At 46.5% G+C, this 15,362-nt stretch overlaps 1 protein-coding gene across 1 annotated transcript; it reads left to right on the top strand.

The window, feature by feature from the left end:
• Window positions 1-1,844: 1,844 nt before the first annotated feature.
• LOC310672353 (uncharacterized protein) lies at window positions 1,845-15,011 on the top strand. Its single transcript, XM_083429447.1, has 5 exons — window positions 1,845-4,028; window positions 6,734-7,010; window positions 8,459-8,574; window positions 11,069-11,304; window positions 13,790-15,011. Exons 1-5 carry the CDS (start codon window positions 3,212-3,214, stop codon window positions 13,970-13,972), a joined length of 1,629 nt encoding a protein of 542 aa, XP_083285573.1. The 5' UTR covers window positions 1,845-3,211; the 3' UTR covers window positions 13,973-15,011.
• The last annotated feature ends 351 nt before the right edge of the window (window positions 15,012-15,362 follow it).

The following is a 15,362-nucleotide window of genomic DNA, read 5'->3' as shown; positions in this document are numbered from 1 at the left end:
TACAAGAAAGAAGATTCCACCTAAACATTAGGAAGAACTTCCTGACAGTAAGAGCTGTTTGACAGTGGAATTTGCTGCCAAGGAGTGTGGTGGAGTCTCCTTCTTTGGAGGTCTTTAAGCAGAGGCTTGACAACCATATGTCAGGAGTGCTCTGATGGTGTTTCCTGCTTGGCAGGGGGTTGGACTCGATGGCCCTTGTGGTCTCTTCCAACTCTATGATTCTATGATTCTATTCTAGGAAATTGGAGTCTGATAGTCACTGCAAAGGAAGAGAATCATTCCAGTAAAGGAGAAATGTATTTTTGTGCTTTGATTGAATGAGTCGTGTACACTTTTAATGCCTATTAATGTGTTCATTCATGTATTGTATAAGAAAAGCTGGTTTGTTTGTTTGTTTTTGATAACCAGGCCAGGGGATCAGACTTCAGAGATAGCATTGTAAGTTTGGGAGGGGTTAGAAAGGAGAGAGCCTAAATGAGTGCAAATGTTTCTTCTTTTCAGCAGGCCATGTTGTGAAACACATCCTTTTTTAGTGAAACTACAGGTAGATGACCTGAGACCAGAGTGGGGGTTTGGAGATGATTCATCCCTATTGACACCCACCCCTTGCCAGGGAGACCAGGCAACCTGACTGTGGATGGAGAACCACAGAGTGCAGTTTGAGTCAACGGAAAAGAGACATCCAGAGTTGAGCTTTGGGATTTGCACACCAACAGCATTTGGGAGGGAAGGTCTGGTTCTCTTTCTCCTTCCTGAGATATGATCTGGAAGCAGCAAATCTTAGAGTAGGTTTTCTGGAGCTTATCTTAATGGCTAGATAATTATGATGTTTTGGGGGTGGGTGGGAGCAGATTATTTTACACAAAGGCAAAAGAGCATTGTATATTTAAAGCATATTGGTAAAGGTAAAGGGACCCCTGACGATTAGGTCCAGTCGTGACCGACTCTGGGGTTGCGGCGCTCATCTCGCTTTATTGGCAGAGTACAACTTCCGGGTCATGTGGCCAGCATGACTAAGCCGCTTCTGGCGAACCAGAGCAGCGCACGGAAACGCAGTTTACCTTCCCGCCGGAGCGGTACCTATTTATCTACTTGCACTTTGACATGCTTTCGAACCGCTAGGTTGGCATATTACTTCCCACCAAAGAATCCTGGGAACACTTAAGATTATACAACCTTCTAAAATCAGTGTATAATCTTACTCTATAATTATACAATAACAATTTAACAATTCATGGGCAAGTGATTTTGAGTGCTCCAGTGTCTTCTTTCTGGGTGACTTAAGCTGTTTTTTCTTGACGTCCCATTGCAAGTTAACAGAGCTTGCACACCATTTTCCAGAAACTGAAGCATCTTATAATTCCAGGGTTCTTAAATGCTGAGCTTTGGAGCACACAGAACTGCCCCTCCTTGGTGTTCTTCCTGCACACCTTCTTCAGAATGACCTTAGGAGCCAATCCTCAGTGGCCAATTCACCTCCTTTAACCCTGATGAGCGTCTCAATTGCTAAAAAGCACCCCTTTCTTGCTCATTGGGTGGCTTGCTGATGCTGGATGCAGGCACCCTGCTGCAGAAATAATAGCAGATCTTGAACCCCACCATCACAACTGGACCTCAGGTTGTAAGTCGCTTTTACTTTTTGCAAAAAGTACTAACGAATAAGTGCAATTAATAATAAGTCACATTTGACAGTGTCTTTGCACCCAAGGCAGATTTGGGCTGGGGGGGGCACTCACTTGGAGGTTTGGATGCATGACTTGGCACAGCCCAAAGCTACTGTGGGGTACACACGTACACAGACACACACAGAGTTCCTAATTTGCCATCGCGATCTGCGATCATCGTGTATTCATGAGCAGCCATGCATATGAATATGCATAAGGCAAGCAGGGGATCTCCCGCCCTCCGCAGCTGACCAGGCCCCGACCACGCCTCCTGCGTCGGTCCTGCCCGAGACGCCGCGTAGTCCCTCCTCCGGCCGCTAGGTGTAGCCTTCCGCCTGGAGGAGAAGGGCAAGGCACGCAGGCCGACGGCTTCTTCTTCTGCTAGGCCCCGTGGAAGCGGGGCGGGGAGGCTTCGCCGTGGCGCCATTCGCTCCGAGCCAGCCGGGTCGAAGTGTGTCGCAGGGGGCGGGGGAGGAGGCAGGACGCAGCTGCCGCCGAGGCTGCTAAGTGAAGGTACCGTCACGGGCCGGCCGGGCTGTCCTCTGGGCGGGGGAGCGCAGCGCTTGCCGGGCTCGCTCGCTGGCTGCCTGCAAAGCTCGTGGCTGGCAGAGGAGAAGCCTCCGCCGCCGTCGCGCGCAGGGACTGGAGATGCGCGCGGCTCCGTTGGCTGGGGGGGGGCGCGCTCCCTGTAGGGGTTGGGGAGCTCGGACGTGGGGGAGACCAGCCGGCCAGACCCGCCAGGAGAGGGTGGGAGAGAGAGAAGTGGGGGTCAGAGTTGGCTAAGAGACTCTCCCGCCTCCTCTCTGCAAGGTTTTGCATCGAAGGAGGCGAGAAGCCTAGCTTGGTTGTTGCTAAGCGCCGCGCAAACCCTTCTTTGTTTACTTCAGGAATTTTTATTCCTTTTCGTTTTAACTCTGCAGCGGCTTCACCTTAAACGGCAAAAAGCACACTCCTCCATGGCAAAGAACGCCCTCCCTTCTTCCCCAATTCTGCTATACTGTATTTAGTTTATTGGGATTTTGACCAGGCCCCCAAGACCATTGAAAATGTATACCTATTTGTTATCTCTGAGGGAGTTTTCCAAAAGAGGGATGGAGCAGGTGACATTTTGGGGCTCCCTGGTTTTGCTTCCTTCTTCCTTTTTAAATCTATGAGCACCTGTGGCTGCAACTACATGGGAGACTAGTTTGCTGAGTAGAACATCTGGGGGTTCTGGGATGTGGATGTTGGCATGTATACAATAATACAATTGCCATAACAACTGACAACTCAGTTTTGCATCTGTGTTCAGCAAGTGTCCAGTTAGGGTTTCCTCATCGGATGTGCCTGCTTTATGCCCCTGTTTGTGTCACTGAAGGAATTGGAGGAGGGGAAAAAGGGAAGGTGTGTGTGCAAGTGGGAGGTTAAAAAAAAAAAAGGCTTGTAAACAAGGGTGTGTCTTGCTATACTTAACCAGGCAGGAGCAGTGGGAAGCTGTGTGCTTGTCCCGGCAGGAATGGTCTCTGCTTCTTCTTGAGGTTGTTAATGTTTCCTCTTTGCTGAGGTGGATGGCTGGGGCTCAGAGGCACCCAAGAGATAGTAGCGCTATGCTCCTGAAAGACGGTGGAAGAATCCGCCGGGTGCACCTCTCTTCGTCTGTGGCAAATTCGATACAAGAGCTGTTGGAGCAGATAATATCTGAGCGGGATGCTTTAGGTCAAGCCTTGGCTTCTCTCTCAGCTGGACTGACCAGACTGGAGAAACACTTGGAAGAGACGGACCGTCGGGTAGAAGCTCTGGAAACAAAGGTGGTGTCCACACAAAGCTGTGTTGTCAAACACTCCACTCTGATGAGGGAACTGGCGGTAGGGCGCCTGGTGGCCGACCGCAGGCTGGAGAGCCTAGAGAACAGAGTGCGAGCTCGGAACTTAAGGGTCACTGGTGTCCCAGCAGCTGTTGGAGATGTCAACCTCATTCCGTACCTAGAAAATCTGATGCCAGCCGCCTTGGATTTAAATGGGAAAGAGGTTCCCATCTGCATTGAAAGTGCATACCGTCTCCCAGCAAAGCATGCCCACGAGGGTAGTGGCAGTACAGTGCTAATAACTCTCTCAGATGTACGCCATCGGGAGAGGATACTGAACGCACCGTGGGCTTCCCAGACAACAAAGTTCAGCGGACACAAGGTATCCTTCTTTCCTGACCTCAGCCCTGCCACGTACGCCAGGCGGAAGCATTTCGTTGCACTCAAGCAACAGTTCCTGAAGGCAGGAGCTCGGGCTTACGTCTTGAGCCCTGCAAAGTTAAAGGTGGTGCACCAGGGGAAAACCTACATCTTCAAGGACAGCAAATCTGCAGCCCAGCTGCTGGATAAAATCCAACAAGGTAGCTGGTGAAAGGTTATGGTGAATAAGGATAAGTCTTGAAGGATAAATTGAAATCTGAGCCAGGAAGCTATGGCCCTTCTTTCTTATGATTGTGAATTTCACACTAGTGTGCAGCTTTGTTTTGGCTATCTCTGTCCCTTCTTTATTTTGAGTAAAAAGTAGTTAGTAACCGATACAAAGGAATGAAAACTACCTAAGATTTACCATCCCCGCAAGCCTTGTGAGGTATGCAATATCTTGGGATAGCTTCTGTGAAAGTTGTTTATTCCTGTGAAGAAAGGTTGCAGCTTTTGGGACTCTTTAGTGTAGAGAAAAGGCGAGTAGGAGGTGGCATTATAGAAGTATGCATAGCATGGAAAAAGCCAATAGGGAAAAGTTTTCCTCCCTTTTTCATAACACTAGAATTTGTGGAGATCCAGTGAAGCTGGATGTTGAAAGATTCAGGACAGATAAAAGAAAGCACTTCTTCATGCAGTGCATAGTTAAACTACAGAAGTGGTGATGGGTACCAACTCGGAAGGCTTTGAAAGAGGATTAGACAAATTTGTGGAGAAGTCTAGCAGTGGCTACTTTCTATGGTGACTGTGCTGTGCCTCCACAGTTTGAGGCCGTACTGCTTCTGAATACCAGTTGCTGAAAATCAGCAGCATGTTTTGAAACATCTTCGGAATCTGGGGTCCCTTCCCTCTTTTGCCTCCCCCTTATCAAGGTGTGTTCTGTCTCACAAAATGTTGCTGCAATTTTCGTCATCCCTGACTGTTGGTCATTCTGGTTGGGGCTCATGGGAACAGGAATCCCCCACTTCCCTGCCCACTGTTGAGTGAGCTGCACAGGACCTCTTGACCAGGGCTGGGGAACTGAGGGCCCACCAAACGTTAGATTTTTGCGCCTATTTCATTGCCCATTGGTAATAGCATGTAATGATATGATTAAAATGCTATTTTACCAGGGAATATTGATATGACAGTTCACTCACTGACAGCTGCAATATTAGCTGTAACTACTAAATAGAACAAATATCAGTCTGCCTTCCCTGGAGAAAAGGCTCCTAAGAGTGTAGGATATAGTTTATGGTTGAATTAGCTATTATCGTTAGAATTAAGGAAAGGGAGATTTAAGAGGCAATGCGTTTATTGAAAAAATGAGCCTTTTCAATGTCTACTGGAATGCTAAGAGTTTAGGATGATGTACAGCCTTAGGCACTCTAAGGAGAAGCATAAGGATAACTTCGTTTCCTATGGGAACATGTTTCCTATGGGAATAACAGCCTAGTGATAAACAAGCCAACGAATGAGAGTCCATTTAGAGATACCAGCTATTCCATTTGGCTGAGAAGTTTGTATTATTTGTTACATTAGGTATATTGCATTATGCTTGTTGAACATGTGTGTCGTGAGTTAGCAAAATAAATTTTGAAAAAACCTGGGGGGATTTGGAAAAGGTATTGGGAAGAGGAAACAGAGGGACACCTAGCAGGCTCCCTCTGGACGGGGTATGAGAATGGTGGGTTGCAAATGGGGAGAGAGAAAAGAGGATTCAGTTGTCACCTTTTCACTAACAGATCTCCTGTGCATTAATAACTGTTGAGTCGCTGCTGAATTTCTGCATTCATTAGCATAGAAATCCAGTAAACTGGGGAGTGAAACACATTTCTGAATTTTTGCCAGTTGTGTGGCTGATAAAAACACGATAGGCCAGCCTTCTAGACAGACCCTGACCACTGTGCTGGGGAAGAGGCATGGTGCAATATACATTCTTTTTATTAATGGCAGGTTGTCGGTGTCAGTTGCAGGTGTTGGAGAGCTCTCAGTCAAGTTATCATTAGTCCCCTGCCTCTTAGTACGGGCCCAACCTTCTCATTGTTTCAAGCTGCTCCTGTACTTCTTTCCATTGTTACTGTGTGCTCATCTGCCATGGCGTGAACAAGCAGGCAGTGGTTTACCCTGCCCTGTGTAGGTGAGGAGCACGAGTGCAGAGCTCTTGGTTGGGGCCCATTAAAAGTGTGGCCCTTGTGGCCCATGCCAGCCCACCTTTTTTCTTTGCCTGGTGTAAAATCAGCAGGGCAGCCCTTCTGAGTGCCAGGGCAAACAGTGAGGGAGTGCCATTGTGCTCATGCCCAGGTTGTGGGCTTACCAGTGGCATCTAGTTGGCCACTGCAGCAAATGGGACCCAGCAGAGCTCTTCCTGGAGGATGTACTGAAAATGTGTAGAAGCAGGCTGAAGCATTAGTAGAACTTAATTGTTCCTAAGCTGCTTGGGCAATGGCAACTTTTGGCCTCAGCCTACCCAGCTCCAGCAGGTATCGTAAAGACTTGGAGAATACCACTGATGCAGGGACAAACTTGAAGTAGCTAATGTTGAGCAAGATGAGTTGGGACATCTTGGGTTCTCTGAACCTCTCAGCAAAAGGACTAGGTTTCTGTGGTACAAAATCAGAAGAGGTTTTGGGGATATACGGTTCCCACTACCCAGTGGGATCATTTTATTATTTACTTATTTGGAGTATGCATGCTGTTGCAGAGAAGGCCACATGCCCAAAGAGAGGCTACTCTGGATACAGCCTCCTTAATTTTTCCTGAGCCTTTCCCCATTGTACTCCTGCAATTTGAGTTGCTGTATAGAGTTCACCTGTTTCCTTGCCCGTGTTCAAATTCTCTGATCCTAGTGGTTCTCTTCCTTCCTTTCTGTCTCAAACTCTTTCAGAAAAGATGACTATGGCTTTGATCCGCAACAGGCTGGGGCTGCTGGTCTTAGGAGTCCTTGTCACCTTCGTCCTCTACCTGTTGCTGCCGGCAATCCAGCATGAGAGATTCACATCCTCAGTAGACATCCCCAAGCCACGGGCTATGGAGGAAGAAATGAATAAGGGTCAAGGCATGGGCAACATCACCATCTTGACAGGGACAGTCCTGCAAAATCCCTCTGTTTTCTTTAGAGAAGCTGTGCAGGTACAGAAAGATGGGCCACCCTTCACTGAAAGGTAAGCCCCCCCCCCAAACTCTGACTGTAATGAGATAAAATGGCCCCTGTCGCCTTAAATAATAAGTTCCATGGCAACCTGTCCATACTAACAGTTTGCAACTGCATCAGCTTAGGTTATGATTCTAGTAGTTTGTCCTCATGCAATAATCAGACTACTAGAGACAAAACAAATTTTGACAAATTGTTCTTCCTTTGATCCAGCAGTGCATTCTGTGCCTCTGCAGATACGCAAGTGCTTGTTGACTAAACCAAGATGGTTGTTATCCAAAGCATCTTTGAATTAAAACTATCCTGGTAGCTGTACTTTTGCTGCTAAAAATGATCCTTCAGCACTTGGGAGAATACATTTTGGCTTTTCAGTTACTTTTCCACTCAGAGGTGCCAAAAGATGACTGTTACGATGGTGAAGTATCCAGATCTAGACTTTACCTCTGGATCAGCTGTTTCACAGATCTTTTTGTTCTTTCCAGCAAAGTGCAGAAATGTTCAACATAGCAATAGCCTGCTGAGTCTTGCTGGAGCTGAAATTTTCCTCCTATGTTTGTTGTGCTAACCTATTGGACTTTTCAGGCGGTAGCTTTATTGTGCAAGTCCTACTATGTTATTGCAGAAGATCCAAACACCTTTTTCCTCAGCTAGCACATTTGTTGTAAAGAATCTCATTTTCCCAGCTGTCAAGCACAATATTTCGGCACTAAAGAGATGATAGATAAGATAGATAGATAGATAGATAGATAGATAGATAGATGATAGATAGATACTGTATATACTTGAGTATAAGCCAACTTTTCCAGCACATTTTTTATGCTGAAAAAGCCCCCCATGGCTTATACTCGAGTGAGGCGGGTAGCAGTGGCGGAGGGATGAGCGGCCCAAAAGGAGCCCTTTCTCGCCACTGGTCCCGCTGCCGCCGCCGCCCTTGTCAGACCCAAAGCAACTAGATAATTTTATGTAAAGCTGCCAGTTCCCAAAGTTTTGTAAACTATTGCCTCAGATGAGGAAATTCTTTCTCTTTCCAATATTTCACTAACAAAATCCTTGCTGTTAGTCATATAATGTAATAATTTCTCACTTTCTTTGACATGAGTTCTTATTGGTGAGTGCTGGTGACATCTATGGTAATGATCTGCAATCCTCATTCCCAGTAATCACACCTATAAAATATTTTACTTTCATTTTTCTGTGTTGGAGAACCCGAGTACTGTTTACTATGCCACTGTATCTTAAATATGTGTATAGCCTTTGCTGCAGTCCTGTGTTACTCTCTTCCTCATTTACATTTAATTCTAGGCTGTGTGCAGCTCACAAGCACTGGAGTGTGTATATGCCCTCCCCTTCAGAAAATCTGTACTGCTTTCCCACCCCCATCCCGGCTATCATTACTTCTGTATTTGTGGTTTGTTTCTTCATTTGCAAATAGACTATACACTGTGTTTTCTTTCCCAGGTTGGCAGTGATCTTCCTGCATGGTCAGTCCTTCAATTCCAAAAAATGGGAAGAATTGGGGACACTAGCTTTACTTTCTGAGAATGGATATCGTGCAATAGCCATTGATTTGCCTGGTGAGAATAAGCTGCACTTACTGTGTTCACTGAACTACTCCCACATAACTGGGGCAGGGGTAAAGGTTTGGCGTGTATGGGTGTTAGGGGAGAGGTATCTCGGGTTACAAATGCTTCAGATTACAAACTCCGCTAACCTGAAAGTAGTACCTCGGGTTGCAAACTTTGCCCCAGGATGAGAATGGAAATTGCGCGCCACCAACGAGAGGCCTCATTAGCAAAAGAACGCCTCATGTTAAGAACAGTTTCAGGTTAAGAACGGACCTCCAGAATGAATTAAGTTTGTAACACGAGGTATCGCTGTACCTCATGGGGGGGACGTGACGTGCTTCTCTTGGGGTAGTTTGTCTTTCTTTGGTCCCCACCCCCTACTCAGCTCTCAGCTGAGGCTCCTAGAAGCTGTCAGCATGCAACAGCAGCCGCAGCCCAGGAGCAGCTTTGATTGGCCATCTAACCAGGTGAGGGTAGCTGATGGGTCTCAAACCCTCAGTGAGTTTGGGACTTTCCCTCCATACAAAGACAAGCTTTGGCAGATTGAGCAGATGAAACCAATAGTGGGTCCAACAGTCAAGAAGGCAGTTTCTGCTCATGATGTAGAGGAAGTGAGGGGCAGACTGGGCTAGTCAGTCTGGGAAGGTAGCCCTTCTTGGACAAGGAAAACTATGGTCCTAAACCTTTTCTGTTTTGTGGGATATCTTCTGGAGAAGAAAAGGCTGAGGAGTAAATCCCTAATGGTGTCTTGTGCGCCTCATTCCGGCAACTCCTGCAGCCAGGCTGGTGCCAAATGTAGTGCTGTGCTGTCCTTTGGACCACGTCAGCGAGGCCGAGAGGAGGGTCTTGTTGTCTGGGCAGCCCAAGACCTTCACACACACTTCCCAGGTTTGCACCCTGGGGAGGTTACTTTGGTGCTGCTAATGCAGTGGTTTGACTTCACCCCAGAGGCACACTTCATTGTCTCTCAAGGCAAATGGATGCCAACAACAACAACAACAACTGGTAAAGCAGTGGTGGCCAAACTTGGGACTACAACTCCCATCATCCCTAGCTAACAGGACCAGTGGCCTGGGATGATGGGAATTGTAGTCCCAAAACAGCTGGCGGGCCAAGTTTGGCCACCAGTGTTGTAAAGGGATCCTTAACTCCTTCACAACATGAATGCCACAGAAATAAAGGACCTGCCAAAATCCCTGTCCCATCAATCACATTGGGGGAAAAGTGACTGAAGAGTACTGTACAAAGTCAGGCAGTTTTCTTGAGTTCCCCAGCTATTAGACTATAACTCACATCATTCCCAGACAGCTTAGCCCAATGGCCATGAATAAGCCAGTTATACTGCTGGCTGGCAAATGACCATCTAGGAGATCTTCCATGAGGCCACCAGATTCCATTGATGCTTTCAGTGTTCTTTGATCTTAGGACCCTAGATGCTGTTGGACTACAGCTCCCATCATTTCAGGGCGCTGTAAGGTCTGTGACGAGTGAGACAAGGGAAAACAGCACTGCCCATCTTTCTTGGATATATTCCTCTTTCAGGCAACACTGTTCACTAGAGGGCAATGCTAGGTCCCTGCTCTGGGATTCTTTGTCATAGTTACTCATTGCCTTGGAGATGTGACAGAACTAGCCTAGATAAGTTTGGCTTGCATTAGAGCACAAGGTGACTGCTAATTAGCAGTAAGCAGTGACCTATGAGTTGAAGGTGCTTTTTACTTAGTGGTGTAAATTTTAGATCGCTGCACCTTCTCCAAAGGAAGCCAGAAGTAATTGCTAGTAAGTTCAGGTTGAAAATTAGTTGGTTTAGCAGCAAAGCCATATAGTTATCTCTCCTTGAATGTTCAGCTTCCTTGAGTCTTCATTTCATAGGAGCGAAACTCAGCTCTGCATTTTGCATCAAACCTCAGTGCTAGTGGAGTGATTTCTCTCCCCACCCCCACCCCACACACTTAATGCTGGTTCAGGTTCTTTAAATGACAATGATGCTTAGCATTCATAATCACTGCATTTTTGAGAGAAGGAATCAAATATGTTGGTAATTCCTACAATAGCACTGTAAGGTAATTCAATAATATTGCTCCCATAATACTGTGAGGCTGTGACTTGCAGGACACCACCTTATAGATTACTTGGTTGATTTGAAATGGGAGGCGCTTGGCTCATGGCTCACCCTCTTAACCACTAAGTAACTAAAGAAAACACCACTGGCAAAGATCAATTAACTCTGTTTTCAACCTTCCTGAGACCCTGATTGTCCACAGGATTGGACAGAGGAAAACCATCCTATTGAGGAAAGAACCTAGATCTGTGCGCTTAACAAAGTGACGACAGTGGCCTGAGCTTGTGCAAGGCATAGTTTTCTTCACTTTGGGCAATGGGGATCGGTTGGTAAAGTTAGTAGCTGGAATCAAGTCTCATGTTTTTCCACCAGTGCATGTTGATTGTTGCCCTTGTGTGTCCTGGCTGTCTAATTACCCCAGTTCCTTCTGTTTCTCAACAGGCTATGGGGAGTCCCCAAGCTCCAGCACTGTTGAGACAGCACAAGGCCGTGTTGCTTTCCTGCAGCAAGTCTTCAAGGAGTTGGGACTCCAGCAGCCTGTTTTGATAAGCTCTTCCATGAGTGGTCGCTATTCTATTCCGTTCCTTCTGGCTAGTGGGGAGCAGCTGAAGGGCTTTGTGCCCATTGCACCTGTAGGCACCAAGGACTTCACTTCTCAGCAGTATCAGCAGGTCAAGGTAAGAGAGAGGGAGCTGTGTCATGGTGTCCCTTCTAATGTTGTGGCCTGGAGCTCATTTGATAAGGATATCATGGGGGCAAGTCTTAGCACACGATTCTAGCGGTGGAGCGGAAAACGTGAACGTCAGCCTAGTCTTCGTTCACAAGTTCATCTCTCATGCTTTGAAGGGAACCTGTGTAAAACCAATAATGTGTACACACAGCAGGTAGAGAATTTGGCATAACATCTGGCATCCCAGAGAAGTTGACCTTCATTGTTTAGAAGGAAGCTTTAGGCCTGCTTGACTTTTTTTGCGGGGGGGGGGGGGGCAGGGAATACATACTGGATTAAGGGTAAGAAATTTCAGGAAAATAACAGAGTTCAGTAACTTTGAACAGCTTCCAGGCTTTTCTCCCTCCTTGGGTTTTAGTTAACCATTTTTACTCAGAGTAGATCCATTGAAACCAATGCTTATGACTAACTATTATTTTTAAAGGTTCTTCTCTGAGTAAAAGTTAGTTTAATACAGCCTCTTGTCTCTGTTCCTGGTTAGTCATCTTTCCCACCATTCCATTCTGTCTCTGCTTTTTGCTGCCTCAGTATTAACTCTTCCGTAGAGTGGTACCTCGGGTTAAGAACTTAGTTTGTTCCGGAGGTCCGTTCTTAACCTGAAGCACCACTTTAGCTAATGGGGCCTCCTGCTGCTGCCGCACCACCGGGGCATGATTTCTGTTCTCATCCTGAAGCAAAGTTCTTAACCCGAGGTACTATTTCTGGGTTAGCGGAGTCTGTAAGCTGAAGCGTATGTAACCTGAAGTGTACATAACCTGAGGTACCACTGTATATGGAAACAGTTTCTCTAGGTATGGAAATGTATGCTCTCTTGTTTCATCCACCTGATTCTGGGTGCAACGCTTTTGCAGAGCAGAAGGTGCACAGGACTCCACCCAGATTACAATGAGAACAGGGCTCTTCTCTCAGTTGCACTGGCCTACCTACTCCTTACAGCAAGAGGCAGCCACTGTGGTTCCCATCAGGTGTTGCAGACAACATTCCTGACCACTGGCCGTGCTGACTGGGGCTTATGGGAGATGTTGTCCACAGCATCTGAAGGGCATCTCATTTGCTACTCTTGTACATCTTTCTTCTGTGCCAACACGTTTTGTACATTTAGTCCCTTTAGTCAGTTACAAATAAAGCCTTTTACAAAACAAGTCGCTCCTCACATGAGCGTGCAGTCATGTAAGTTTGTAATAATGTATTCCTTCGGGAGATACTTGGTTCCCAACATCCTCTTCTGCCTGAAGGTCTCTAGGTAGACTTTCTTCTTTGCATCTTGGCAACAGGCACACTTGTTGAATCAGATTTATTTGGTGTACATTGAAATGCATAATTAGGAAGGAGATGTGGAGCTTTGCAAAAGTGAAGTGATGAATCACAAAAGAAAGAAGCTGGTGGAAATAAGCCCTGTGGCCAGTCGCTTGGCCATTGTGTTAGTCCAGATGATGTGTACCCCATGGTATTTAGCTGACCATATAGGACAGTAGTGCACCAAACACTGGCTGTCCTATCTCAATTAACTCATATATAAAAGGTACCCCTGCCCGTACGGGCCAGTCATGTCCGACTCTAGGGTTGTGCGCTCATCTCACTTAAGAGGCCAGGAGCCAGCGCTGTCCGCAGACACTTCCAGGTCACGTGGCCAGCGTGACGAAGTTGCTCTGGCAAGCCAGCACCAGCGCAGCACACAGAAACGCCGTTTACCTTCCCACTATAAAGCGGTCCCTATTTATCTACTTGCACTTAAGGGTGCTTTCGAACTGCTAGGTGGGCAGGAGCTGGGACCGAAAGACGGGAACTCACCCTGCCGCAGGGATTCGAACCGCCGACCATATGATCGGCAAGTCCTAGGCACTGAGGTTTTACCCACAGCGCCACCCGCGTCCCTAACTCATATATATATATATATATATATATATATATATATATATATGGCTTTCTATATCTGAATATTGTATGAGGTGCTGCTTTATGGAAACCCAGTCAGGTGGACGGGCTATTGTTGTTGTTGTTGTTGTTGTTGTTGTTGTTGTTGTTGTTGTAAGGTAAGAATCAAGGGGGAAGAGTACATCTGTAATTGTAAATCCCAATCTCAAACTTCCTACCAAGATGATGATCGGCCCCTATAACCTTTTCACTGTCAGCTAAAATGTATATTATAAGGGTGCATAGTCTTATAGTAGTTTTCAATCTGTTGCTCCTTAATGTTCTGATTTATGTGTGCTTTTGTATGTCATCTTGAGCGCTTGCTTTGGCTGGAAAGGAAGCCCAGAAATGTTACAAATACATTCCCAGCAGAGCTTTCAAAGAAGCACCCACAAGTGCCCATACATAAAAGTATGGCATTTCCTCATCCGCAGTGCTCCAGGGATTGTACTTCCCATGCTCACTTCCACCAGGCCCTTTGGAACATTACTGACGTGTTAATGTTTTGATCTTTCTAGATTCCAACGTTGATTATCTATGGAGAGCGTGATACTGGCTTGGGCACTCAGTCTCTTCAGAGCCTTCAACAGATTCCCAAATCCAGAGTTGTCATGCTCCTTGGAGCTGGCCATGCCTGTTACCTTGATAAGCCTCAGGAGTTCCACAAAGCACTCCTGAACTTCCTCGGTGAGCTGAAGTGATTCTGTATATCTGCCCTGCCCTGCCGATCTCTTCCTGGGAAAGAATTAAGACTGAACCTTTGCCATGTCGCTGGGGTGCTGTGTGTTTGAATCTGTTTCTCCATATTTAAAAGGGCTTTAGGACTTGCTGACTGTTGACAGGGAATTGCTTCTCCCTGCTTGCTCTTGAGGCTGCTTTTGTTACGACTGCTCCAGACTTGACTGTCTGAATCCTGCAGAAATACTGGAACAAGGCTACATGGAGCAGAGTGACACCGTTTTCAAGCTATTTGTTGTGACTATGCCTGGAGAACTTGATCTGCACATCGCTGTCAGCCTCTCGCCCCATTTTTAAGAACTGATCCCTCTGGACAATGATGCAACTTCAGCACCAGTTTCTTCTTTCAGGAGCACAAGCAGCCCATGTTACATCGAGGCCGCACTTCTCCATCATCAGCTGACTACTTCAACTGGTGTGTACACTCCTGTTTTAAGGATTGAGTGTTTTCTACGTGTATGTTGTTTTACTGCTCTCCTCTTTCTTGGAAGGGATCTCCTCAAACTTGCCCATCGGTGGAAGGCAACTAAGTGGGCTGCCGTGCTGAATTGTGGCACCCCAATAAGATGAAGAGAGTGTGTGTCCTTGTTTGGAAGATCTGAACAGGAACAAACCACAGCAAACACTAATATATATGAAATTGGCCAGGAGGCCTTTGAGGGACTTGGGGGAATTCTTTTTCTTTCTTTTTTTTCTTTTTCTCCTTCTTTTCTTTTCTTTGGAAAAGCACTATGTTTAAATGTCTGTTCCATTTAACCTTTGGTGATAATTGTGATGCCTTGGGAACCCAGCTGTAACAAGTTGGCTGGTTGTGGGTGATTTTGTTTTGTTAGTGTTACATAGATGATCACCCAAGAAAGAGGAGGTGCGGGATAGAGGGGGAATGTAGCCCATATGTCAGGGTTGTGGCTGATTGCTTCTATTTGGTGTCATAAGCTGTTTAGGGATACTTTTTTTTAGTGTTGCACAACTGCTAAGGGTCAATAAATAATTTGTACAGATCTTGTTGGGTGTATGTGTACACACACATGCTAGGAAGAGACTGGGTGGAGCAGGAAAGCCTTGCCTTGAAGTAGCATACAGTCATACCTTGGGTTGTGAACGTGATCCGTGCAGGAGGCATGTTCACAACCCGCAGCGTGTGTGACGCGATTCGGCACTTCTGTGCATGCACATGACGTCATTTTGTGTTTCTGCGCATGCGCGAGCGCCAAAACCCGGAAGTAACCCGTTCTGGTACTTCTGGGTTTGGCACGGTCCGCAACCTGAAAACGCGCAACCTGCAGCGTTTGCAACCCAAGGAACAGCTGTACATGGTTATTTGCTAGTTCTCATAGAAGATGGAAATTTCCC

Source organism: Podarcis tiliguerta (genome assembly GCF_965153285.1).
Source record: "Podarcis tiliguerta genome assembly, chromosome: 2".
NCBI lineage: Eukaryota > Metazoa > Chordata > Lepidosauria > Squamata > Lacertidae > Podarcis > Podarcis tiliguerta.
Note: the sequence above shows the minus strand (reverse complement) of the source record. Positions and strands in the feature narration are given on the sequence as shown.

What these genes read in the sequence shown, in the direction of transcription:
- LOC310672353 (XM_083429447.1), top strand. Translation starts at nt 3,212, where the DNA reads ATGGCTGGGGCTCAGAGGCACCCAAGAGATAGTAGCGCTATGCTCCTG. An exon ending in AATAGCCATTGATTTGCCTG is followed by an intron (nt 8,575 to 11,068) that starts GTGAGAATAAGC and finishes GTTTCTCAACAG; the next exon opens with GCTATGGGGAGTCCCCAAGC. An exon ending in AGCAGTATCAGCAGGTCAAG is followed by an intron (nt 11,305 to 13,789) that starts GTAAGAGAGAGG and finishes TGATCTTTCTAG; the next exon opens with ATTCCAACGTTGATTATCTA.